Source organism: Centruroides vittatus, unplaced genomic scaffold (assembly GCF_030686945.1).
Source record: "Centruroides vittatus isolate TY-2023 unplaced genomic scaffold, ASM3068694v2 scaffold_3315, whole genome shotgun sequence".
Classification (NCBI taxonomy): Eukaryota; Metazoa; Arthropoda; class Arachnida; order Scorpiones; family Buthidae; genus Centruroides; species Centruroides vittatus.
In genome coordinates, this window is record NW_027122703.1 from 2,066,591 (window position 1) to 2,094,156 (window position 27,566).

At 31.9% G+C, this 27,566-nt stretch overlaps 3 protein-coding genes across 3 annotated transcripts; 2 read left to right on the plus strand and 1 right to left on the minus strand.

Annotated features, from left to right (window-relative positions):
* Positions 1-5,954: 5,954 nt before the first annotated feature.
* Positions 5,955-12,050, plus strand: LOC136988447 (inactive pancreatic lipase-related protein 1-like). The gene is made up of 10 exons (XM_067286291.1): positions 5,955-6,026; positions 9,936-10,168; positions 10,265-10,414; positions 10,498-10,612; positions 10,695-10,796; positions 10,878-10,979; positions 11,076-11,375; positions 11,448-11,559; positions 11,645-11,830; positions 11,935-12,050. The coding sequence occupies exons 1-10, from the start codon at positions 5,975-5,977 to the stop codon at positions 12,035-12,037; spliced, it is 1,455 nt and encodes a 484-aa protein (XP_067142392.1). The 5' UTR covers positions 5,955-5,974; the 3' UTR covers positions 12,038-12,050.
* A 6,293-nt stretch (positions 12,051-18,343) lies between these two features.
* Positions 18,344-18,901, plus strand: LOC136988522 (protein FAM200A-like). Its single transcript, XM_067286393.1, has one exon. The coding sequence runs from the start codon at positions 18,344-18,346 to the stop codon at positions 18,899-18,901; it is 558 nt and encodes a 185-aa protein (XP_067142494.1).
* Positions 18,902-20,007: 1,106 nt separating this feature from the next.
* LOC136988448 (inactive pancreatic lipase-related protein 1-like) lies at positions 20,008-26,650 on the minus strand. Its single transcript, XM_067286292.1, has 10 exons — positions 26,527-26,650; positions 21,886-22,118; positions 21,640-21,789; positions 21,444-21,558; positions 21,278-21,379; positions 21,095-21,196; positions 20,698-20,997; positions 20,514-20,625; positions 20,243-20,428; positions 20,008-20,138 (listed from the first exon to the last, which is right to left on the minus strand). The coding sequence occupies exons 1-10, from the start codon at positions 26,576-26,578 to the stop codon at positions 20,036-20,038; spliced, it is 1,455 nt and encodes a 484-aa protein (XP_067142393.1). The 5' UTR covers positions 26,579-26,650; the 3' UTR covers positions 20,008-20,035.
* Between the last annotated feature and the right edge of the window lie 916 nt (positions 26,651-27,566).

The window sequence follows — 27,566 nt, forward strand, 5'->3', positions numbered from 1 at the left end:
AATGATGATTTTGAGGTTACTCTTACTCCTACTCCTTGAAAAACTTCCGACTCCTCTTACCCGTAAGTCCTCCTCGTACTCCTCAATAACAATATTTCATAATTGCCACATGAGTCACCAGGAAACTTTATTTGTTTTTTGAATTTTGATCACATTATATAGTAGCATATAATCAGTAATCAGAATTCAAAATTCAAAGGGCTGTAGCTATATTGTTTTTCAATTATTTAATGCAAATTACAAAACAAAATACATATTCGATTTAAATCATTTATTCAATACTGGAGAAAACTGAAACAAAAATCTGAAGGAAAAAAAATAATAAAACTATTAAAAGTAAAAACTAAATCTATTCTTTTAATCTACTATAGCGATTCTCAACCTTCTTAGCTCCGCGACCCCCAAATAGTAAATGTAAATAAAATTAGTATTTCGCGACCCCCACCCAAAGGAATAATAACAGTAAGCCTTACTATTACTAATTGAATTTTGACTGTAATTATAAATGTAATTTTTTTAAATATTATATAATCACATCGCACTAATTTTATACATTAAGAAAATGCCGACAGTATAAAAAATGTAATACAACATTTCCTATTATTATGTCGCTGCGTTTATAGCGACGGGTATGAACATGCATGTATGACGTGTACATACACGAGTAATTTACAAGTTCCAACTTGATGTGTACGTGCTCTTTGTAATTTGATCCAGGTATGGAGAAAATTTTAAATGAAAAACAAATGCAACAATCACATTAAGTTTCTTTTCTTTACATGTGTACTTATTTTAAGTAAAACGTTTATAAGTTTATAATAAATGATTTTTTTTTCATAAAACGATTTCATTATTGTCTCGCGACCCCCCGATCTACTAGATTAACTTGACAGTGAGTTTATCAATTTGAATTAACGTTTAGAAATCTGCCTGTCTACTTGTCAACTTGCGCTGACGTGGTTGTGCGAGTAGACTTTGCCTCTAGTTGCTTTATAGGCTAATTTATACGAGTAATATTTTACGTTATTGTTAATCTTTCAATAATAAATTTTAAAATTTCTTCATACAATTCTTTATTATTTTGTATGTTTTTGAATTTTTGAAATTTGATTCTCGCACAGTCTATCGTCACCTTGCAACGCTTGTAATATTGTAAACATTAATTTTTAATTTATACGCGTTTTACTTTGTTTTGGCCTCGACAACACACGTTCGACAGTTGATATATCGACTGCAATTTGTTTTTGGTTAAAGTTCAACGTGGAAACGTTCAACGTTTAGTGCATTCTTGTGACCAATAACCGTTATTCTGTTGTGAAATTTTTTACTAGTAGAAATACAATCTGTATAGGCCTATTATAAGTTGCATCGATCAGTTACAGTCGTTTGAACACAGTCTTTAATTAAAGACGAGAACACTGCTTAATAATTAGTTATTCCAGTAGTCACCATTATATCATAAGTAATATTTTGTATTTTTTTATGAGTTATACGCGTATGTAAAATATGAATAACTACTAAATGTGTTCTGTAATTTCTTGTATAGTTTTACCATATTATAAATAACAAGGACTGAAGAGGGGCATATGGCCCGAAATGCATTTCCTTTTATATAAAAAAAAAATAACATAAAATCTACTTTTTCCATCGAAGTATAATTGATGCGTATTTCTGTATTTTAAAGATTTGTTGAAATTAATGAGAGTAGAACTATTAAAATGCGTTATTAGTAGCTGTTTGAGGAAGTTGTATAAGGTATAAACTGATGTTATCTGCTTGTAATTCATCGTTTCAAATTACTTGAAAAAGATGCCCTACATTCATGACTTGTTTCCGAAGTTTATTAAGTAACTGATAAGGTTTTTGATATTGCTGTTAAAGATAACAACACAATGAAGTGCTATCGGTGCAAAGACCATTTATGTCCCCCATTCGGAGATACTGCTTATACAAATAACAAATAATCTAGTACAAATGTTACCCGTGCCAAAGTTATTTAATCAATCGGAAAAAATCAGAAAACGTGCAAGTTTTTTAATATTTTCTTTTTGGTGGGCTCCGTAAAGCTCATGGGCCACGACTGCACCCCATCTCGTAGAATTTGAATAATATAATACAGCAGTGATCATTGTTGCTTCATCCTACGTTTCTTCGTGGATGAAAACGTTAATTGTATCAATTACAGAATTTTCTAAAGTTGTACAATGAAACCTGTCCAAAACGGAACCTAAATAAAACGGAAACCTGACTAAATAAGTGAAATTTTTCGGAACGGAGCGATTTTCTACGTTAAAAAAACCTGTTCGAAACGGACACCTGCCGAAAATATTCCGTACCGTGAGGGTTTCGGTTTACGCAGATTTTATTGTAATTAGTTTTTTATAATTTAATTTTCTACATTCGCTCATCATTATTCGTGTTATATATATGTTTTTATGATTTCTAAATCAGTGAAGCACTCAAAATACACATATCAATTATTTATTTTCACGTAGTTACTATATACTTTGTAAAGTGTATAGACCAAATTATTTGTCCGATGATTATACGAATTAAATTTTCCTGAATCGTAAAAATTCTAATAGCATGAAATTTTTGTATATTTTCTTTTTTAAGTTATACTTCATTTTGTTGTGTTTAATTTTAATGTACGGTTGAAAATATTAATGTTCTGGTGACACTCTTTCGCTTCTGGCAAACGTCAAATCCTTCGTTCTGTAATCAATTATAGTAAAACCTGTGTAAACTGAACTGTCAATGTACCAAATATCTTTTTCCGGTTAAACAGGTTTCCATTTTGAACAGGTTTAACCGTATGTCATCTAATGGTATTATAAGTACTAACTGTTGAATCATTTAAGAGAAGAGAAAGAGAAATCGAGTTTTTTTTTTTTTCTATTTTATATTATGGAATAAAATTTTATTAGTAAATTATTATTATTTTTTTATTTAAGAGGTTTATGTGGAGTTTATTGGCTATTCGCGTTTTACTCAGAGAGACTTGTGGTTGATCGCTAGGCGACCGAAGAGCCGGCCTTATAGAAGACGGCCTAAACGTACTTGAGGGCAGATAGAATGCCTTCCGGGAAGACTTTTATGGAAGCTGGCCCCTATTCAGGCATCATCGGCAAGGAGAAAACCCGGAAAACTCCATGCTGCCACCCAGTCCGAGTGGAGCGCGAACCCACGACCGAACTCCTAGTGTTTAGGGTCAGTAAATTGTTACAATAATAAATCCATTAAATATAATATAATTTTACAACAATAACGAATCGATGGTGCTCCCTACCTCCGGTAATCCTAACACCTACCATAATCCTAACAGAAAATTCTTAAACCCTAATATAAATATAAAGATGACCCCTAAGATTTTACATTTTTGGACTCAGGGGACCTTGAAAGTTCGAGAAATACAAAAACTTTGGGGAGTTTTTCAGTATGCATAGATGTTAGCGTGTGCATGTATGTGTTTGTGTGACACGATTTTCTTCATCCTGTTTGAAGCTTAATAACTTCTATGCTTTTCGCCGAAAATTTTTGAAATTTTGCAGGATGGTTTGCATATTAGGTGAGTTGATGGAATTACGTTTTGGTGGTTAAAGATCGACAGATTGGGGAGATAAAGGAGATCGTGCGTAACTCCAGTAGGGCTGGACTTAATGAAGATTTTGCTCGTTATTAGTATTTGCAATTTTTTTATAAAACCCATCCCTACCCTCAAAATTAAGCTTTTTGCCATTTGATAATAGTGAAAAATATAAAATGTTTATAAAATAAAATATGATAATAGATGGCGCCACTAAAATTTTAAATGTTTCAGGGAAAGTTAAGCAACTCGCTGCTGGATTTTTATTATTAACTGGTCATCTAATAATACAAAGATCATATTTCTGATTTCCTTATCATTATCCTGTTCTTTTTTCATCTTAAATCTGTGGCATACTTATGAGGAGTGATGTACAAACCCAGAGGAAATAATAGGAAATAAAATTTAAACTAAAAAATAAATACTACTTTATAGGTACTTTATCATACGCTTAATTTTTCTTCATTTTGATTGTACTTTTTACACCAGCCACGCAGAACACTCCCCAGAGTAAAATCTTGGTTACGCCACTGCTTATAATCAATTAATAAGTAATTTATAACGAAATTTAGACAAATATTCTTTGAATATTTTCATCTAATACGTGTTCTTCGTGTCCACAAATTATATTGTCATAAAAATATTTATAGAGTTTAATTGTGAAAATTACTATAAAAAATTTGATGATACAATCTGTATGTGCCTCCGAGGTACTTATTTGATATTCCTACGTTTTGTTTCCTTAATATATTTTTACGTCTCAACTGCGTAATATCATTATCATTCAATGAAATCAAAGTAAATCGATAACTTTTTTTTTTACAGATTTTCTTTCCTGTAGTCGAATGATGATAATAGGAAGAACAGCGTAAAGTATTAATAGAGTTCATTAACATCTCCTAAGAATAAGTTCGAAACTGGTTTTCAAAACTTCAAGACAATAAATTAGGTATAAGCCTATTGTAATTATGTTAAAATCACTGTTTTAATACACGCTATTTTAGATATAGAAGAGATACAAAATGAGCACCAAAGAAATTAATTCACGATATAGTAAATTAAGTTTAAAAGACATATCTGAAATGGTTAATTACAGCTTTAAAAATTATATTTGGTAATTTCTTACTGTTATAAACTGTTCAATAAAGCATTACTCTATTAAGCAAACATTATCTTCATTACTAGATTCTAGTGTGTAATTGTAATTGAAATCAATAAGAATGCATTTGTGTTTGTTATTTTTTTTCTTATCCTAATAAAGCTAAATATTTAAAAATATTTATTAAGTATAAAACAGGTTAAAATACATAGGGATTTTCATAGTAGTTTTTCTTACACTAGCATTTAAAAACTAAAAAGTATTGCTAGAGACAACATTATTATAATATAATTTAAGATGAAAGTATCTTTCAAGCAAGATTTATTCGTTTTTCTTTATGAAGCAAAATACTATATATATATCAGTATAATTTTTTCGGGAAAGAAAATTACCAAGAATTAATTATGGCTGAAAATGATTACTCTCTTAGCTCCCTCGATATAATTCGAATGTGTTATCAGTAGCAATACAAATAAATATTGGTATCAAAGTAGTATTTTAAAAAAATTAAATATATATAATTAGTTTATTTGATGATTTGAAATAATCAATCGCTAAGTTCACCAGTGGCCAAGTTGATAAAACCGCTGAACACTGGTTGTTAGTAGCGGATTGCCCCGCTCCAATATGAAGTTTTTCCAGGTTTTCTTTACGTATATAACGTTCAAAGAGCGTTTTCACAGAAATTCCTCCCAGGATCATCGTTGTTCGAAGAACACTCACGTGTTTCGTTGGCGTATCTTAACAAACCGATTACAGAGAAATAAAGTAAATTTTTAATTATATGACAGAAACAATTTATCACTAACTATTTATATTATTTTCTTCTTAATAAATTTAAACTATTAAATAGACGAATTTATTGTTATCAATACAATCAGAATTACTATTAGTCAAGAACAGTGCTGTTGTCAAGAAATGGGACACTGGAAATAAAATTTAAAATAGATTTACATTAGTAACGAGATTTTTACGTCACAGTTATTTAAAATACGGTATAAAACATATTTATATAAAGAAAATACTTTCCATACGAGTAAATACAACGTCAAATCTGTTAGACTAATTCATTTATGCACGATAAGGACATATCAAGGTAAATATTTTTTATGCAGATTTTTAGTTACACTTTTCGGTTAAATTTTATATAAATCGTAATATTATATTTCCAAAATAAACATTATAAGGCTGTAAATATAACACGCTATTCAATCTGCCGTGCTTTATACAGAAATATTGATAAATATAAATTTTTAAGATAATAATTAATTTTGCTCTACTTACAGATTATGATCTTAACTATATTTATTTTATACGTATTCTTGTCAATTATAAATAAAGGTATGTATTTTTTTAAATTAAATAAATGCCACAATAAAATTATATCAATAGAGAATAATATTATATTTATTTATTTATATATAAAAAAGTTATAGCCTAATCATAATTTATTTAGTCATAAATACTTTTCGGATTATTCTGACTCGTAATTATTGCTTATTTTTATTCCATAAATGAAAAAAACATTGTAAAAATATTCCTATCAAAATCTATGTTAAAGATCTGTTACATAACAGACTGTTATTGTGTACCATATCTTTAATAAAGTATACAATAGATTGTGTGCATGTATGATGCGTGTGTACTTTGTATATCATGCGTGCACAACATCTATTATTGCAAAATAGTATATGCAAATACTTTGTATACATTACCGATGTATATTTGTAGCAATTGCATATCGGATATGCAAAGTTTATGCGCAATAAATAGTGTAAAATGTATCCACACATGCTTACTTTTTACAAATAAATTGCCAGGTTTTATTATACTATAAGAATTGACACTTTTTAAATAGAAAGAAACGTCGCTAAAGTTATTACTCAATATAAACAGTGTACAAATATCAAAAGCGTAAGACAATTCCACGATTTCTTTTAAAATTAGGCTATATCTTTCATTGTGATAATTATTTTACCTGCGGATTTAACTGTTTCAAATTGTTATGACTGAAGTTGAAAGTTTCATACGAAATTTCATAAATATTATAATATTTATGAAATTTCGTATGAAACTTTTATTTTGTGAGCTGTGTGCTGGCTGTGTTGTTGTTGCTGTGTGTGCTGAGCTGTGTGTTGAGCAGGGCCGGATTTACATAAGGGCATTTGGGGCCTGTGCCCAGGGCCCGCACAAAATAGGGGCCCCCACAAACCTAAAAAAAAATTATGTTTAAACATAATTTTTTTTCTATTACCGCGACAGCCTAGTGTGGCCTAATCATGAGAGCAACAGGCAGAGAAAACCAAACCCGGGAAAAAACCTATGAAACATCGGAAAATTTCGGGAAAAAATTTCACATAGGTATTTTTCAGTTAAATTAAAATAATTAGTTTTACACAATAAAATATATCTATGTTTACAATAACCTTATTTTAAAATGAAATTTACAACTTCCTAGTTCAAATCTAATTGAAAGTACAGTACAGTGGTGCCTCATATAACGTACTTAATCCGTTCCAGGGGCACGTCCGTTAAGTGAAACGTCCGTTATACGAAACGCATTTTCCCATAAAAATACATGTTAAAACATCTAATTCGTTCCGCAGCATAAAATAACCGTTCTGTATCATTAAAAAAATGAACATGGGGTGCGTTCTTTTATTCCTCCGAGTAACTCCGCGCGAGCGACATCCGTTTAAAAATTCCTGCGGAACGCGTTCCTAAATTCCGGTGGGAGTGCGCGTCGTCGAACGGCAAAAACGGCCGCTTGTAGCAGTAGTTTACGGTGGAAAGCAACATGGCGTCCTCCATGGCTCAGATAGTTTCGTTTCCGGGTCCATTATGTGGTTTTATGAATGAAAATTTAGAAATTGTGAAAGCGCGAGTTAGCGCACGCGGTGATGTGTCTTTACGAATTTTTTTCGAATGGTAGCCGGCATTCTAATTTTTTCGTGGCTATTTTAATGCTCTTTCAACAAATAATCCATTTTATGGATTATTTGTTGCAATTTGTTGTTTATTATTATTTGTTTGACAGCATTCATTATCTTTCAACAAATAATCCATAAAATGGATTATTTGTTGAAAGATTAAATTTTACAATTGGGACTCTTCTTTTGCCTTTAAAAGCTCATATTTTAAAATTATAGATTCCTCCATCACGATACTATCGATAGTACGGGCGCCGCCATCTTTCTTTCTATCACCGTCGTTCCTAAATGCCTACAAACAGCAGCGCACTCCCGTAGTAGCGGAGACGCAGAGCGACCGCTATTGAAGAACGCACTCGTGGAGCAGTCACCAATTATGCCGGAAAGTCCGTTGTTCGCAGCCAGTCCGTTGCTCGAGTCACGTAACGGCCAAACAGAAAGTCCGTTGTTCGCAGCGTCCGTTATTCGAGGCGTACGTTATACGAGGCACCACTGTATTTTGTGTAAACTTTCTAAATCATCAAATTTGCCTACTCTTAAAGGGGGACCCCCACCGAATTTGTGCTTAGGGCCCCTGGATTGGTAAATCCGGCCCTGGTGTTGAGGAGTGTGAGCTGATAGGGTCTATCAGATAAAAGGTACGAAAGGTATTTCCTTGAGAGTTGACACACGATGTGATCTTTCAGCTTTTTTATTTTTTACATTTCTAAAACATTTTAATGCCATCCTTATTATAATTTTATTCTGTTTTTTTTTACAAATTTTATTACTTACTCCTATTTATAACGTTACTGACTCGTTAATTTCATGTTTTCTTTCATTCCTGTCAATTGGCATAGAGGAGACTGGGGATAGTTGTCACAAAGGGCATATTGTCACGGTGCAAATATCGCCTATATAATCAAAACTGAATGGTCACGTTATCTAGGAGTAGGTTCATTTACCGCTCGCCTACGTCATCACAAAATTCGAATAATATCCGTTGCATTGTTTTCCATTAATTAGCGGTTGAAAGATTTACTGCAAATCGCGTAAATTTTGATGCATCATGCCTTGTGCCGTTTGAAAACTTGCAATTAGTAAAAGGTGAGTAACGACTCTATTTCCTATTAGATGGGTCCTAAATGTATATATAAATTACGAGCAATCGAATTTTCTATTTTGAAATTAGAAACTATGAACCGATTTGTTAAGGAAGTTCATTTGGGGCAAATTGTCACACGTCGAACGGGGCAAATTGTCACTAAGACTGATTCATCAGAAGAGAAAGAAAAGACCTTCTGTTTGGTTTGTGGTGAAAGTTTGGTCTCACGAGCTATGTACAGATGTAAATCCATATTACGTTTGTCACAACTGTGGCTCTGAAGACAATATGTAAAGATTCGAGTTACTTGTCTTTCGCAGCATAAATAATACTAAATTAGTAATCCATTTTCTTTATAGAATTGGCACGAATAAATGTCAAATTACGCTTAATTTAACATAACCAAAATAAACTCGGAAATGTGAGAACTTAGACTACATAAACCCTGTGACAACAGACGGGATATGTTGTCACAGGGTTTATGTAGTCTAAGTTCTCACATTTCCTGAGTTGTTGTCACAGGGTAACACAGTTTCTAAAACAATTAATAACTATGACAAAAAGTTATTGAATGTTCATATATTTACTATAAACTAAATGATAAGATAGGTAGGTGTATACATTTTCACTTAAACCTAAATAAATTGATATTTGATATGACCCTAACACTAGAAATGACTAAAAACTGTGACAACTAGCCCGGGTCTCCCCTACACCCTTCCAGCTCAGGCTACTTCACGTCTGCTGTTTTGCTACGCGGATAGTTTAAATTATAACATCAAAGAATTAATTTTGACTTTAAGTTTAATTAAAAGTTTACGTTTACAATCCATACGAATATCACACTATATAATCGCAAGCTTATGAAAAGAAATTGCATAAGTATACAGTAGCATCTGTAAAACTCTTGAAAAGTTGTTGTTTGGTCACAGTGACCGATTCGAGATCAATAGTATTCATTTCTGTTATTAAATTGTCATATCGTATATACTGTCGTACTCTTCACGAAAACAGATTTAACTATGTTAATACAATATTATTAAAGAGCTTTCATTATACTGTAAAATCTACAACAGTCGGAAAATTTCGCTATTATCTCGCATAAACAAATCAATTTTTCCATAATAGAAAAATTTATGAATTTTAAATCAATTTTTTTTATTGCTGTAAATTTAAAAATTATAGTAAAATTTGTTTTAAAGAAATTTCTAATTAAATCTTATCTGACACTTACAGAATCAATCGCGGATATACCCTGTCCTCCATTCTTCGATCACATAGTGTTTTTCAAGGCGAAAATTACTCCAGTTCCTCCAACATATTTCCTCCTATACACAAGAAAAAATCCTTCTTACCCTAATTATTTGACAGATGAAAACAGTTTTTATACTTCACATTTTAATCCAGAAGTAAAAACAATTATGATTATACATGGATATGGGGAAAATCCTATAAGCGAAGACATTAATGTAAGTACATTTACACATATAAATCATCTACAAACTAAGTTATATTTTGCTTCTATGATACTTTTAATACAAACATAATATCTAAATATTATTTAGTTCTTGAAAACAGCTTTTCTACATTACGAAGATTGCAATGTCGTTATAGTAGATTGGAAAATAGGAGCCTTATCCCTTACTTTACCAAAAGCTATAAGGATAACTCTTGTGGAAGGCAAATACATCGCCGAACAACTAGAAAGATGGAAAGTGAGCATTTTCTTATTACTCTAATAAAAGTTATATATACATATATTTAATTTTTTAATTTTATATTTATTTCCACATAAAAGAAATTTATAAATCTCGATTTTAACAAATTCCACCTCATTGGATTTAGTCTCGGTGGTCACATAGTAGGTTTTATAGGAAAGTACATAAAAACGGGAAAAATTGGAAGAATTACAGGTAATAATTAATAGCATAAAATATTTAAATTTCTATTCTTTATATTATTTACATTTTATTTTTTATTATTATTTATATACAGGTTTCGATGTTATGGGTGCGTGTTTTTCAAGTTTTTCACCGAGATACAAGCTTCATTATTCCGATGCAAAGTTCGTAGATGTCATTTCCACATCAAGTGGAAGTTAGTGGTATTTTCTAGGTACCAGATATCTGATCTTTTATATTTTTATTAACTTTTACACACGGAAATATAAATATACAGATCAATTCATTACCGGAAAACCGACCGGACATTTGCATTTCATGATTGACGGAGGTCTAGTAGGAAGAGGATGTAAAGACAACATTGCAAATTTTGATTTGAGTACAGTTTTATTATTTTATTTATTTATTTACATAATTAGCTACAATTTTAATTTTTACAACTATTTGTGTTTAAAATTTTTGTACTTTATGACAGATACAAGTTTTATAAAAGGTATATTTGTTGGATTATATTCGGCAATTCTCCGGTCATTTTTTTGTTCTCACATGCGAGGATTCTATCTGTTTGCATCCACTCTTTATCATCCGGAATTTCTTCCCGTGGCTTATAAATGCAAGGATTATGAAACTTTTAAGAAAGGAAAATGTAGCGAATGCGGGACAGACGGTAGGAATTGTGCGGCAATAGGGATTCACGCCGAAAAATACGCAGATAAAATAATAAACGGCACTGTAACGATGTATGCGGCGACAACATTTACCGACGGATATTTCTGTGAGTCAAAATTAATATTTAACATTTGATAGCCTGTTTAATTAATCATTTCAACTTGTGATTGATTTTCAGTATATCAGTATCACGTGGAAGTGACTTTCGGCTTTACTGCAGACACTACAATTGAAGTAGGAAAATTAGTGTTGATTATTAATTCCAAAATAATTAAAATCTTGGATAAAGAGTAAGTAAATTGCTTTAATTATCTATAATCGCTTCGTTTAATCATTTTATAAAATTCAAGTTTACTGTAAAATATAAATTCGCAGCTTATATATTCAATATGTGAAAAGTATATTTAAACCCGGAGCGACTTATACCTATTTAATGACAACTACTCACGATCTCGAGCCAATAACAAATCTTAAAGTATTTTGGTATAGCGCCCTACCTCGTAAAGATAATAAATTGTACATCCGGTGCGTGAAAATTGTTCCCATGAATAATCTACAAACGTAAGTTTCATTTTATATTATTATATATAAGTAATAATTTATAAACGGTGTTAATTATAAGTATTGGCATTATTTTAAATAATGGGCGTTTATTTCTATTTCAGAGATCGTTTTAAGTTAACCACATTCGGTACTACAAACGGAGAAGCTATTCTTCCTCATCACATTGTAAAATTACATTTAGGAAAAAGTTGCGGATTTTATTAAACACATTTCTGAATATTTATGTATTTTTTTTTTTTCTAATTTCTGAGTCTTTGCGTTCTGTAGGCATTAAGCTGGTCGAATCTACGCTAGACCTCCAGAGCCCGTTGTGATTCCGATCAGGCCCATAAATGAATCGGGTTAATGTGAGCCTAGGTATACAAAATGGCGGCGCTTTCGGTCGCCATCTTGTTTGCACACTCAAATGTGCAAACAAGATGGCGACCATCGACAATAACCTAAACGCGCCTATATTTAAACTTTTTTAAAACTAAAATATTTTTAAAACGTAAATTTGCTACTTACTTTTTCCCCTGCTTTTGATTACTTTTCCTACTCTTGGACCAGAAACGAAAAATAAAAAAGTCGTCATACTGCCTATAAATTCAATCGATGCATGGACGAAGTGAATTACGAGATTCTATACATCAGTGGTTCGAACAAAATTTGCCTGTATTGTACATAAATTTTACTCCTCTTAAGAACTGCAGTCTTACGATTCACATCTCTCTCGCCTTTTCATCTACGATAGGCAGCGTCTCCATAGAGGGTGGCACCTGCGATCCGCGGCCACCTAGCCTTCCATGTGTCGTTCACATTGTCTTTCGGATCGGAAATCACTATTATATATCCTTGGTTATGACAAATTTAACACTTTTAAACACATTTACACACTATAAACGCACATTTAAACCACATATAAAGACTTTACAAAATTTTTACCTCACTTACACAGTGTTAACACACCTTTAATACACTTTTATGACATTAAACACATCAAGAACACGTTTAACATGTTAATTACCATTGACAAACTTTTCTCCTCGAAAACTTTTAGACTACCAGTAAATTGTACAAACTTAAAAAGAACACAGACACTTTTAGAAAAATTAACAACGTGCATAATCCGTCTACATCGTAACCAAAATTCGAAATTCACATTATTCGTCATGTTTCCTAAACGGAATTTTTTTATGGATATTTGCATACGAAGGCGTCATTACTATCAGCGCCATCTACATTTCTTTTCTAAAAACACTTGCCCTCGAGGTTACCGGAAGCGCCGCCATTTTGTGTACCTAGGCTCACATTAACCTTTAAATACGTATTATTATTGTTGTATATTCACCTATTCTTGATACTTGATTAAGCACAGAAGTTTTAATATTTTATTAAATATTTATAGCATTTCAATATGTTGACAACATACATAAATTGAACGTGTGGCGAGATAATTTCAAGTATTATCATTGTGTAACGATAATACTTGAAACTCGTACAATTAATATGCCTCTCATGCAATAAATAAGTTAGGAAGTTGTGTAGTCTGACAAAGGATTGGGATGAGGGATTGATGGAAGAAGAAAACCAATACTTGTGCGATCTGCTATGAGGGAGGGTCCCTCTCAGGAGAAATTTCTGAAATACTGCTCCTATTTTGATGTTAGATAAGCGTGGAAACTCGGAAAATTCCACTTCGCTAGCTTACAGGTGGACACGAACCCGCGCCCATCTGTAAACTAGCGACCAACTACCAGTGATTATGGTTAAAAAAAGCTTCAAATATTGATGTTTAAATATAAATATTTTGCAAAGGAATATAATAAATTTATATTTATTTTTGTTATACATAGACCTAAACCGTATAAAGACACAATACCCATTTTATAAAGTTTATAAAAAAAGGTTGAGGCGCCCGTATTCAACCCAAAACGTGAACGGCGGACGGACGAGCATCTGGCAATCCTATACGGTCGATAATGGCGTTTGCTACGTCTAGAATGGCGAGTAGACGATCGGCTTAAACTTCATTTTTTTGTGTTTGGGGTTAAAATTATGACGTATTTTATTAAAATAATGATTATTTAAGTATTTACGAATAATATTGTAAAGAAACAGACGATTTTAATCCAGAAATTATTTAATTATGCAATTTTTTAGCGAGTGATGCGAAGTGCCTATAGAATTTACATATATTTGTCTTCATAATAGCTTATCTTAAGGTAGGTTTGTTCTTCCACGCATCTTCTACCATCAACAGCGTAATACGTTTGTAAATTTTCTAAAAGTTAATTTTCCGAGCTGCTTTCAAATTTACATAAGTCACTACTTCCCTCGACAAAAGTATTTCCGAATCCATCTTCAGCATTTCTATCAGCCCGTTGGAAAGCTCTAACGACTCGGGCATAGACAAAAGTGTTGACGAAACATTAAGATCAATGTTTCGTCTACGCTTTTCTCTACGCCCGAGTCGTTGATAATAGTTTGACGAATTCTTCCTCTATAATCTATGATGAATAGTGCTCTTCTGCTTCGTTTAACACTCCAAATTTTCTGGCATTTATCAAATAAAAGTATTAGTTGATTATTGTTGATTTTAACAATGTTAAATATAAATATAACTTATTTCGTAATAATCGAGAATATTAAAGCCAAATTGTGCTACATCTTCTCCTACTCACCATCTATATTTTAGGCCCTTTGAAGCCGCAATTAAGAAGGCCTTTAGGTTAGGTTAGGATCTTTTTTAATGGCTGCGTGTAAACTGATGATTTCTCCCTGTTACAGATGCATTGTAAATTATTCTAAAATGAATTTTATTTTCTATCAATTTATATGTGCAGTATCAACCGTAACAGCCATTTTGAAATTAATATTGAAGAAAATAAAACCTGTCGGGGTTAAATTGTTAAAACTACAAGAAATATTTAAGTATAAATAATAAAACAAATTTTATAGTTATGCAAGTAACTAACTGAAAGAATGAATATAAATTGAAACTTTTTAAGGGTAATTTATGTTTTGGTTTGGTTTGGTTTGGTTAGAAAGAATTTTCCTATTATTCAATACCATTATGGCGACTAAAAAGAAATACACACAATCGAACTGCAAAACATGAGAGAAAATTAGAATTAAAAGATAAGTATCAGTTATTTATATTCTATTTGTGCTAATTTGAAAATTGTCATTTTTAGCTTCAAAACCCTCCCGCGGGCGAACAGCCGAGAGGTTACGTGACAACCAATGGCTGTGGAGAACCCGGTTGTAAAACCTCAGAAATTTATCGGTGGTGATGCATTCGGATATATTGAATCATCTCTCATTAATTAAGTACCCTCTCCATTGTGGGCCCAGCGAAACCCATAACGGATTCGGATAATTACTAATTGTTAAAAAGGCCCTGTTATAGTATGAACTAAGAGGACTTAGAATCATGCCCATTAAAATATGACGAATATCGAATATAGAGGTTCCGCAGTATATTTTAAACGTTAATCATTTCTTACTCGCAATATAGTAGCTTAAGTTACTGGCATTTCTTACTGTAATTATGCAATATAAATCTTTTTTTCTAAAATTAAAAAATAATTCCAAGATAAGTTAATTTGTTTAAACACTTTCTGTTAGATGACAATTACGAATTTGGGTAACTAAAATATTTCGAAAATTAGATACTAGATGGCGCTAGCAGCAGACATTTTTCATATGTATTATTTTTAATGCTATAATAATATAATAATACTAAATGTGCTAATACTTCAGGAGTAAAAAGAAAAATAAATGATTTTAAAATGTAGAATAATGAAAGTAATTTTAGGTACTCGTAAACACGTGTAAGCTCGCAAGCATTGTAAATTATAATAATTTGTATATAAATTTTTAACAATTTCTACTTCGAAAATAATCGTATTCAATTTCAGCGATAATATACTGTTGTAAACATAAAATTGCATAAATAATGTTATTTATATAATTAATTGTTTTAGCATTATTAACATTCTTTAATGTCAGCTTTAAAAAGTTTTAATAGGTAATTCCGGTTGTGTTTGACCAGGCTCACAATGAAGGTCCTGGACGAATGTATGATGGGTGTGATAAAAAGGGAAAAATGAGAGAAAGTGGAGCAGAACGGAACCCTGAGGCATACATTTTTCTCTATACATAACTTCTTTACATAACTCCCTATATTTTATGGACAGTGGATGGTGCAAACTAAGCGAGAACTGCAAGAACTTCATAACAAACTAAATAGCGCTTGTCTACACTGTCGAGGTCACAGTGAATGGGCATCAATATCCTAAAACACCTTTTTTCCAACAATATATTATAATTTTACTGATTCTTATTCTCGCAATAAGTCAAACACGTCCAGAGAGGGCAAGAGGCCCTGGCACTTTCAAAAAAAAGGAAAGAAATACTAAAAAAATTTTCAAAAATCTTTTATTAATATTTTTTTTTATTGTGTCGTGTGTTCTATTTTTATACTGTTAACCTAATGAATTAACGGTCACGCAAGGTAAGAATCTTATTAAATTCTCTCATTAAAAAGTTTTTTACACGTTTAACTCGGATCCCCAAGATTAAATCCTGGGCCGCCACAGTCAAACAAGTTAATGTTAAGTGTTATACGCACTGCTACTTATGCTTATTTGCTTTAATATCGTCCTTTGAACTGCACATCATATACTTACATTGTAATCCTTCAGTTTCTAATATAGATTAACAACCTTCAAACATAACCTCTGCGTCTGGGACACGATCTGTTGAAGGTGTGGATCTTTTGCCGAAACTACTTCAAATGGGCTCTTGATTCACATGTTGGAGTGGACAGTGACGATGAAGATGCTATTCTCATTTGTGAATTTTTTTGATTTTTGCCAATACATGAGCCAATCACAGCCCGTGTGCCAGGCTGTGATTGGCTCATGTATTTAAGTGACTCGTACAAGGATTCATATAACACGGAACGTATCTACCGTGTTATAGGGGGGTCTACTGTACAATCTAACATTAGCAACAATGTCTATATTCCACAACATTTATAATTAAATGATACATCTATGATAAGTAACGGCAACTTTCAAAAGTATGCATAAGCTGTTCAATAAAGCATAAACTTTACTTATTACTCCATACGTGATAATCTGGCGGCCATGTTTAAGATGCCGAAGTCGACGTTGAGTGACCAGTTAATAAATTTTCAGTTTATAATATTATATGGTAATTGTGTACTTTATTTTTTGCTTCGTATTTTGATTTATTATTAAGGTATTTAATTGTGTTGTTTTTACCGTTAATTATGTGTATTTGCTGTTTTAAGTTAAATAAAATGGGCATTGTTTAGGAAGTGGAAATGAATTAATTCGCTTTCCATTACTTCTAATGGGAAAAATTGATTCGGACTTCGAACGGCCTCCCGGAATGAATTAATTTCAAAGTACGAGACACTATAAGGTTGTCTGTTTTCTTGTATTTTTAAAGTTTGTTTTATATAGCATTTATTTTTATTTAATTCTCAATGAATTTTACTGTTAAATTCATGTTCTTTTTTCATCACCATACTTTTTCTATGTCATTTTCTATAACAACAGGTAAAGTGAAAAATATAATACTAATAAAACTTGAAGTAAATTAAATTAATAAATAAATCCGTAGCAGAAGCATCCGATCAAAATTAAGTGTTTCTATTATCAATTGCTTAATTTTTAAATGTAAAGTAAATGCCGAAGTCGACGTTGTATGACTTTGCCTGATCCTTTGGACGGCTTCCAATAAAAATATACTGGCCCATTGGTAATGCGAGTTTGCACCTGACCAACGGGATAGCTGTGTGAAGTTTTCCGAATATTCTTCACGTGTCTAGAACAGTGTTTCGCAACCGGTGTGCCGCGGCACACCGGTGGTAATGTAATTGCAACTAATTTCTTTTTTTGCAAACAACTTTCCGAGCGAGCCACCGGCGAAGAAATATTTCGTGTAACTAACGAATATGTGCTCCAAAATGAATTAAAATGGAAGGACTGTGTTAGTGTTTGTACAGACGGAGCCGCAGCTATGACAGGCCGAGTGAAAGGATTTGTAGCTCGAAGTACGTGAAATTAATCCTAACATACGATGCGATCATTGTCTTATTCACCGCGAAGCCATTGTTGCTAAATCTTTGCCACCTTCTCTGAAAGCTGTGCTGGACGAAGTAGTAAAAGTCGTAAACCTTGTCAAATCGCGACCCCTAAATTTGCGTCTATTTTCCGTTTTGTGTCAGGAAATGGAATCAGAACACACCACACTCCTGCTACATACAGAAGTACTGTACATGTACGGTGGTTATCAAGAGAAAAAGTGTTAACGCGAATATTGGAACTTAAAGACGAGGTACGTGTATTTTTGACTGTCGAGGGGCACGAGTACGCGAATTTATTTGCAGATGATGAATGGGTATGTAAGTTGGCCTATCTTTCTGATATTTTCGTACAATTGAATGAGCTGAACAGAAAAATGCAAGGTAGGAACGAAAATATTCTTACTAGTATGGATAAGATTCAAGGATTTGTGAATAAGCTAAATTTGTGGATACAGAGAATTGAAAATGGTTCGTTTGAAATGTTCTCGACTGTATGGTCACTTGCTTCCGGTAATAAAATGATGATGGATCTAATTAAAGAACATTTACAAATCCTGCAGCAGAGGTTCAAGAAGTATTTTGGAGAGAGTGTTAAAGATATCGACTGGGTTCGTAACCCATTCGTTGCGATTTCAGAGTCTCTACCTATTCATTTACAAGAGGAACTCGCGGAATTAAAAGCAGACAGAACATTGAAATTAAAACTCTTCGAAGTGCCTTTGAATACATTTTGGTTGACAATAAAAAGTGAATACCCGGCTATATCCGAGATGGCAGTTAATATGTTATTGCCATTTTCAACTACGTATTTGTGTGAACTGGGCTTCTCGACGTTGACTGAAATTAAAACATCAAAGAGGGAGAGACTCAGATCCGTCGATGAAGAAATAAGAGTAGCATTGCCAACGATTCCACCACGGATCAGCCGTCTGTGTGCAGCTAAGCAGGCGCAAATATCACATTGAAAAGGTATGAGTAGAATTATTTATTTTAATAGTAGTAGAAAAGTGTATTATACACTATACAGTATACTTTGATTTACTATACACTATACTTTAATTCACTGTAGAGTGTATATGTACTATACACTCTACAGTGAATTAAAGTTCATAAATTTTAATAATGCACGAATTGGTTAACGCAACATCTGTTTAATAATAATAATAGGTTAGTGGCATAACGTAATTCTATTAATAGTATAATATATACGTTTTTATGGGGAATAACATTTTGGTGTGCCGTGTTGAGTCGTGTCGAGTCATAGGTGTGCCGCGAGTAGAAAAAGGTTGCGAAACACTGGTCTAGAATATAAATAGAGACCAGAATTCCATAAAGAATCCTCCCGAGAGGTCGTCCCATTGTAGGCCTAGTTGGGTCCACTCTAGTCCTACACAGCTCATCGTGGGTTCGATCAGCTTAGTGCCTAGACTCAGAAATGGATAAGAAAATACATAAAGATAATATTCAGAAATGTGTTTAATAAAATCCGCAACTTTTTCCTAAATGTAATTTTACAATGTGATGAGGAAGAATAGCTTCTCGCAGGTAGACCACTGTGGTATGAAAACGCTGCCTATCGTAGATGAAAAGCGATGAGAGATGTGAATCGTAAGACTGCAGTTCTTAAGAGGAGTAAAATTTATGTACAATACAGGCAAATTTTGTTCGAACCACTGATGTATAGAATCTCGTAATTCACTTCGTCCATGCATCGATTGAATTTATAGGCAGTATGACGACTTTTTTATTTTTCGTTTCTGGTCCAAGAGTAGGAAAAGTAATCAAAAGCAGGGGAAAAAGTAAGTAGCAAATTTACGTTTTAAAAATATTTTAGTTTTAAAAAAGTTTAAATATAGGCGCGTTTAGGTTATTGTCGATGGTCGCCATCTTGTTTGCACATTTGAGTGTGCAAACAAGATGGCGACCGAAAGCGCCGCCATTTTGTATACCTAGGCTCACATTAACCCGATTCATTTATGGGCCTGATCGGAATCACAACGGGCTCTGGAGGTCTAGCGTAGATTCGACCAGCTTAATGCCTACAGAACGCAAAGACTCAGAAATTAGAAAAAAAAATACATAAATATTCAGAAATGTGTTTAATAAAATCCGCAACTTTTTCCTAAATGTAATTTTACAATGTGATGAGGAAGAATAGCTTCTCCGTTTGTAGTACCGAATGTGGTTAACTTAAAACGATCTCTGAAATAGAAATAAACGCCCATTATTTAAAATAATGCCAATACTTATAATTAACACCGTTTATAAATTATTACTTATATATAATAATATAAAATGAAACTTACGTTTGTAGATTATTCATGGGAACAATTTTCACGCACCGGATGTACAATTTATTATCTTTACGAGGTAGGGCGCTATACCAAAATACTTTAAGATTTGTTATTGGCTCGAGATCGTGAGTAGTTGTCATTAAATAGGTATAAGTCGCTCCGGGTTTAAATATACTTTTCACATATTGAATATATAAGCTGCGAATTTATATTTTACAGTAAACTTGAATTTTATAAAATGATTAAACGAAGCGATTATAGATAATTAAAGCAATTTACTTACTCTTTATCCAAGATTTTAATTATTTTGGAATTAATAATCAACACTAATTTTCCTACTTCAATTGTAGTGTCTGCAGTAAAGCCGAAAGTCACTTCCACGTGATACTGATATACTGAAAATCAATCACAAGTTGAAATGATTAATTAAACAGGCTATCAAATGTTAAATATTAATTTTGACTCACAGAAATATCCGTCGGTAAATGTTGTCGCCGCATACATCGTTACAGTGCCGTTTATTATTTTATCTGCGTATTTTTCGGCGTGAATCCCTATTGCCGCACAATTCCTACCGTCTGTCCCGCATTCGCTACATTTTCCTTTCTTAAAAGTTTCATAATCCTTGCATTTATAAGCCACGGGAAGAAATTCCGGATGATAAAGAGTGGATGCAAACAGATAGAATCCTCGCATGTGAGAACAAAAAAATGACCGGAGAATTGCCGAATATAATCCAACAAATATACCTTTTATAAAACTTGTATCTGTCATAAAGTACAAAAATTTTAAAACACAAATAGTTGTAAAAATTAAAATTGTAGCTAATTATGTAAATAAATAAATAAAATAATAAAACTGTACTCAAATCAAAATTTGCAATGTTGTCTTTACATCCTCTTCCTACTAGACCTCCGTCAATCATGAAATGCAAATGTCCGGTCGGTTTTCCGGTAATGAATTGATCTGTATATTTATATTTCCGTGTGTAAAAGTTAATGAAAATATAAAAGATCTGATACCTTATATCTGCATAATACCACTAACTTGCACTTGTTGTGGAAATGGCGTCTACGAACTTCGCATCGGAATAATGAAGTTTGTATCTCGGTGAAAAACTTGAAAAACACGCGCCAATAACATCTATACCTGTAGACAGTATATATAATACAAGCAATTGAAATCTAACTGTTTTGTGTTATTAAATTACTACCTGTAATTCTTCCTATTCTTCCCGTTTTCATGTACTTTCCAATAAAACCTACTAATTGACCACTGAGACTAAATCCAATGATGTGGAATTTGTTAAAATCGAGATTTATAAATTTCTTTTATGTGGAAATAAATATAAAATTAAAAAATTAAATATATGTATATAAATTTTATTAGAGTAATAATAAAATGCTCACTTTCCATCTCTCTAGTTGTTCGGCGATGTATTTGCCTTCCACAAGAGTTACTCTCATAGCTTTTGGAAAAGTAGGAGATAAGGCTCCTATTTTCCAATCCACTAAAATGACATTGCACTCTTCGTAATGTAGAAAAGCTGTTTTCAAGAACTAAATAATATTTAGATATTATGTCTGTATTAAAAGTATCATACAAGCAAAATATAACTTAGTTTGTAGATGATTTATACGTTTAAATGTACTTACATTAACGTCTTCGCTTATTGGATTTTCTGCAAATCCATGTACAATTATAATTGTTTTTAATTCTGGATTAAAATGTGAAGTATAAAAACTGTTTTTATCTGTCAAATAATTAGGGTAAGAAGGATTTTTTCTTGTGTATAGGAGGAAATAAGTCGGAGGAACTGGAGTAATTTTGGCCTTGGCAAAAACAATGTACTCGAAAAATGGAGGACAGGGTATATCGGCGTTTGTTTCTGTAAGCGTCAGATAAAATTGAATTAAAAACTTAAAAAATTTCATTATGATCTGAAAATTACAGTTAAATTTTTGAAGAAGAATATTCTTATTAAAACAATAATTCAATAACATTCAGGATCTAGTCACGGCTTTTTTCCTTCTCATAAATTAAACCAGAGGTTCTGTAGAGTCGTTGTCTATACGTAGTGGTGGTTACAAGGGGATACCATTGACAAAAAAATGTTATTAAAATTTATTTGTTCGTTTGTTATGATCCAGGGGAAACCAGACCTCGTGGAAAGAAACGATGGCTTTGTTGAATCGCAGAAGATATGAAAACAATCAGAATTTCACAAAATGATGCGCTAGTCGAGTAAAAGGTAAGAATGCATGTAAACAAAAATTGGTCTTGCTTTACTCCATGCAGGACCAACGATAGGAAAAAAGAATAATAATAATACCATATTAAGAATTAGGTACTTGACTGTTTATAACTGTACAGTACATATTTTCTTTCATTTTGTTGAAACCGCGCGTTTATTTTTAATGTCTAATTTATTTCACAGTGAAGTGACGATTTAAGACCCCAGACTCTTGAGATATTCACTTTATTCAATATGGTATATTTTATACATTTTGCCAATGTGAGTTTCGGATTTCCATCCCTCTTCTGTTGGTATGATGCATAGCGTACACATGGATAACCGTAGAAAATTTTCTAGGGGCAAATAATTAGCCTACTTCAATAAATCTTATTTATTTAATTAAGTTTTTGTACAAATAGAATATAGAATAGAGTTGGTATCTCATGGTTTTAAGTCTAAGGTTACAAATCTCACTCACTTTTACGATTATAATTTGTGGAATTTTTATTCAATCCCAAAGAGGGGTAGTGCCCCATTTGTTCCTCTCTGCGGACACCCTTGGCTTACAAATCATTTGACTTTTGTTTTTTACGCTAAAAACGATCTTCAGTTTGCCAATTTTTTATAACAGTCTTTTATTTTAATAATTAATTATCAATAATTATATATATATATATATAAATTAATAAACTCGTGTTAAATATTACTTAGAGTGTAACATATTCACAGTAAGTAACATTTAATCTAAAAAAGTTACATTTAAAACTTTTGTAGAAAAGTTTTGCAAAAGTTATTTACGTTGAATAACCAATTAAACACTTTTAATTGATTTACTTTAATAAAAGTCTCTTTATTTATAAATTAGTTCTTAATTTAAAAAATCTGGCGAAGGAACTTTTACAACTTTTCCGGCACTGGAACAGGAGAACCATCAGGGAAATCTGATAATTTAATATTATACTTCGATTTAAAATGTAAGTAATAAAAGCTTAAAAGGAGTAATTGTGTTAAATTATAATAGTTTTTTAATAGGAGATTTAAAAAAAAACACTATGACACTAACTCAATGCTAAAATATCCAGCAACGAGTTGTTTAACTTTCCCGGCGACATTTAAAATTTTGATGGCGCCATCTGCTATCATATTTTATTTTAAAAACATTTTATATTTATCACTATTATCAAATGGCATAAAGTTTAATTTTCAGGATAGAGATGAGTTTTATAAAAAAAAAATTGTAAATGCTAATAACGAGTAAAATCGTCATTAAGTATGACCCTACTGGAGTTACGCAGGACCTCCTTTATCTCCTCACCCCTCGACCTTTAATCACCAAAATTTAATAGCCTCAATGCCCCTAATAAAAAAATCTCCTTGCAAAATTTCAGAAATTCCTGACAAAAAGCACAGGAATTTCTGCCTTTTGTGAACTTTTGTGAACCTTTAAAGAGGGCCAACAAAATCGTGCCCCCCACACATACAAACTAAGTCTTGAGAGGTCATTTTTTGACCAATTATCATATTTTCCCCGTCTTATATATAGTAGAGCCGGAAAAGTAAAAATTATGTGCGGGGTCATCTGTAAATCCTAAAAAGGCAAAACGGGCTTAATTTTAAGATAAGTTTAAAACATAAGTTTTTAAAACATTGTAAATGCTAATAACGAGTAAATTTTCATTAAGCCCGACCCTATCCGAGATAGGGCACATAAACTTCTCCATCTCCTCATCTTCTCGAGTTCAGTAGCCATAGCCTAAGAACAGTGTAAATAGTTTGTGTTTAAATATGATGTGGGGTTTGTATCTACGAAACTATTAAATCTTTTTCGTATTGTATTGAAGAGTACACCATATGCTCATACTTTCCTAATACTATGACCAACATTTATAACTGCATTTACAGCCATTTCAAGGGCTTCCTTGCTGTAACTAACATTTTCCCATCTAAACAAGAACAAGTAATATAAAAAAAAATTTTTTAAAGTCAATTCCTACTTAGGTCAACAAAGAAAAATTTTATTTTAGTTACTTTTTATTAAATAATTACAATTAATATAAATATGTATATACATATGACAGAATCACAATATTAAGTGGCAAAATAGAAAGAGAAATCGGAATTGAACCCAAAGCGTAAAATTTCTTCAATTTTATTTTTTGAGAAAAATCCTTCATTCTAACCACTAAGGCGACTAAGCCACAACTGCTAACTCACTCTCGAAAATCATTTGGTTAAAACGTCTACTTAAAGCAAAAATTTTCAAAAATTTATCGATTTTCGCAGGAATTGAACTGGCATTCTTCACCTTCACGTGAAAAATACTGAAATCCTTGCATTTTACCGATTGAGCTACTGCCTGTTGATTTCAATCTTCATTACAAACTGCTAAAACTCCATTTAAAGTATGAATAATTAGGTTAATGTTACCCGTGGTATCGAAGATGGCGACGGGAAAATTTGCGCACGGCATAATGCGACAGATAGTACGGGTACGCCCCCTAACGTTTAGATCACTCGGTAATCTACTTCGAGATTATCCATTGTTAATCTGCTTCCGGATTATCACTCGATAATCTGATTCGAGATTACCGGAAACGCGGCCATCTCGAACGTAGGGAAAAAAAATTTCTTCGTCGCCATCTTCGATACCACAGGTAATATTAACCAATAATTAAATTTAATTAATGAATTAATATTTGAAAAAACTATATTAATATCAAGTGTCATCCACTACAAGTTTTAAAAAATGTATTTGAACTTGAGTGGATGAATAAAAAGTATTTTATTAACGATTGAAAATTTGAACAAGATATATATATATATAGGGAGAGTGTGAACTAATAAAGAAATTTTCTCTTTTTAAATTCCTACTAAGATTTTTTGCCTGTTTTGTTTAGTCCTTAAAACTAAGCATTACAAGGAGCAAACATGGATGAGAAAAATCGTTCCTTATAGTCAAAGGGACAGAACATAAAGTTCGTTATTTTTTCTGATAAATTATAGCTTATACTAATATACCTACATAAATTATAAGCATTATACTTATTAGTATAATTTTAAAACAATTTCGAAATGAAAGGAAAATTTGCGAGAATAATGGCAAAGAAATTTAATTGTGGAAAGACCCAAACCCCAGCCATTTCTTGCCACTAAAGAAACTTCATATCAGTGATTGGGAAGCAGACACAAATGAGAATATCACTCTCCTTAATTTTCTTTTCAAATTTTGAGTAGGCCTAAATCAAAATAAACTCCACGCCACGTGTTCACTTTCAACTGCAATCCAGCCATAATGTGAACAAGAGCTCTAAAGGGTTCAAAGTTACTTGTCCCTATTCGATATATTACTATCTGAAAAAAATTATGACATAAATTATTCTGATCCCCAATTGGTCCCTGGTCCACAATCGGTGCCTTTACTTTACTTGCTATATTATATATATATATTAGTAATGGGAAATATTTTTAGAATGTAAAATTTTCCATTACTACTACTACTTCCCTTATATTTTCCAGTTGACTAGAAAAGTTTCCATTTTGGCGAAAAACACCCATTCTGACAACACTTCAACACCTTCGCTCGGCGTCGACTGCTTTGTTGTTCTTGTATTTTGTTTGGTTTCGTGCCCATTTTTATTACATATTATTCATTATTTTCAGATATATAGTATATGCAAAGTGTCTGCTTATACTATATTGCAGTAATAGACCATGTGCATGTATGATGTATGTATACATTGCACGTAATCTATTATTGTTTAAGTTACATACGTTATTAAAGATACGGTACACAGTGAAAGTTTATTGTGTATATGTTACCGGCCAAACCCGATTTCAGGCCAAACTAGTTTGGCCTGAAATCGGGTTTGGCGGTAACATATACAACATAAAGAAGGAATATTGTTTACAATGTTCCTACATTTGTGAATAAAAACAAGCAATCATTATGAATCAGGATAATTCAGAAAATATTTAAGACTAAATAATGATTAGGCTATTGTTTTTAATAAACAATCTTATTATGATATTTATTGAAATTATTAATCTAAAAAATACATACCTTTATTTATAATTGACAAGAATACGTATAAAATAAATATAGTTACGATCATAATCTGTAAATAGAATAAAATTATTTTTATTATTTTCCTAAAAATTTATATTTATTAATATTAATGTATTAAATATGTGTATTATATTTCATTAGGATAATTCAAATATGTATTTTAAATTGTAGCATATACTGTTTTTATAACTATTCACTAGTTTTATACTTTAACAGTTAAAATTTGAAAACACGTTGCAAATTTCAGCCTTGAATGACAGAATCACATTGCATGTGAGAAGAATCACAGAGGATCGGTTGAACACTGTTTATCACTTTCAGGTTTTACATTGAGTAGTATTCCTTTTATCACTATGTCTCTGTCGGCTATAACATGAGTGTTCTGTACAAAATGGTACAAATAAAATGGTTGCCTGCAGTGCCAAAATTGCATTAGTGGTCTTCCTTTACGGAAATGTCTTCTGCAAATCCTGGAATGTCACTATATCAGATTCGGTTGCACTTTGAATTGCCAAATATTTCTCTTGACATGGCTGAATATTTTACATCGCCCGGCAGACTGTATTTCAAGAAATATAACACAATGATCGGACATTTTCATAATTAACTGCTAGATAGCTTTGAGTTATTCTCTACTTTTTTTTTTGTCATTCTACCAGTAAATAATAGATACTTATAACGTTTTTGAGATTATACTAATGAGTTTAAATGCAAAGGATTAAATATTTGAAATAGGTATATACTGTAAATACATACTAAATTTAGACCTAGCCAAAGTTTCAGCTATAAAGGAATAATAATTCTTATTTTATAAATAAAATTTTTACAAAAAGTAAATTAAAATAAAATAATTTACAGTTGAATATATTAAAGATCCCCAGCCTTAGTGGATCGACCTGGGGCAAAAGGACCCCATATATAAACTTCCCGTCTACACTGGAAGTGATGTCAATTTAATTCAAACTTTTCTCCCGGAATGGAGTTACATAGACGACCGGCATGACTTTGTTATTATCAGGAAAAGTATGCTGTAC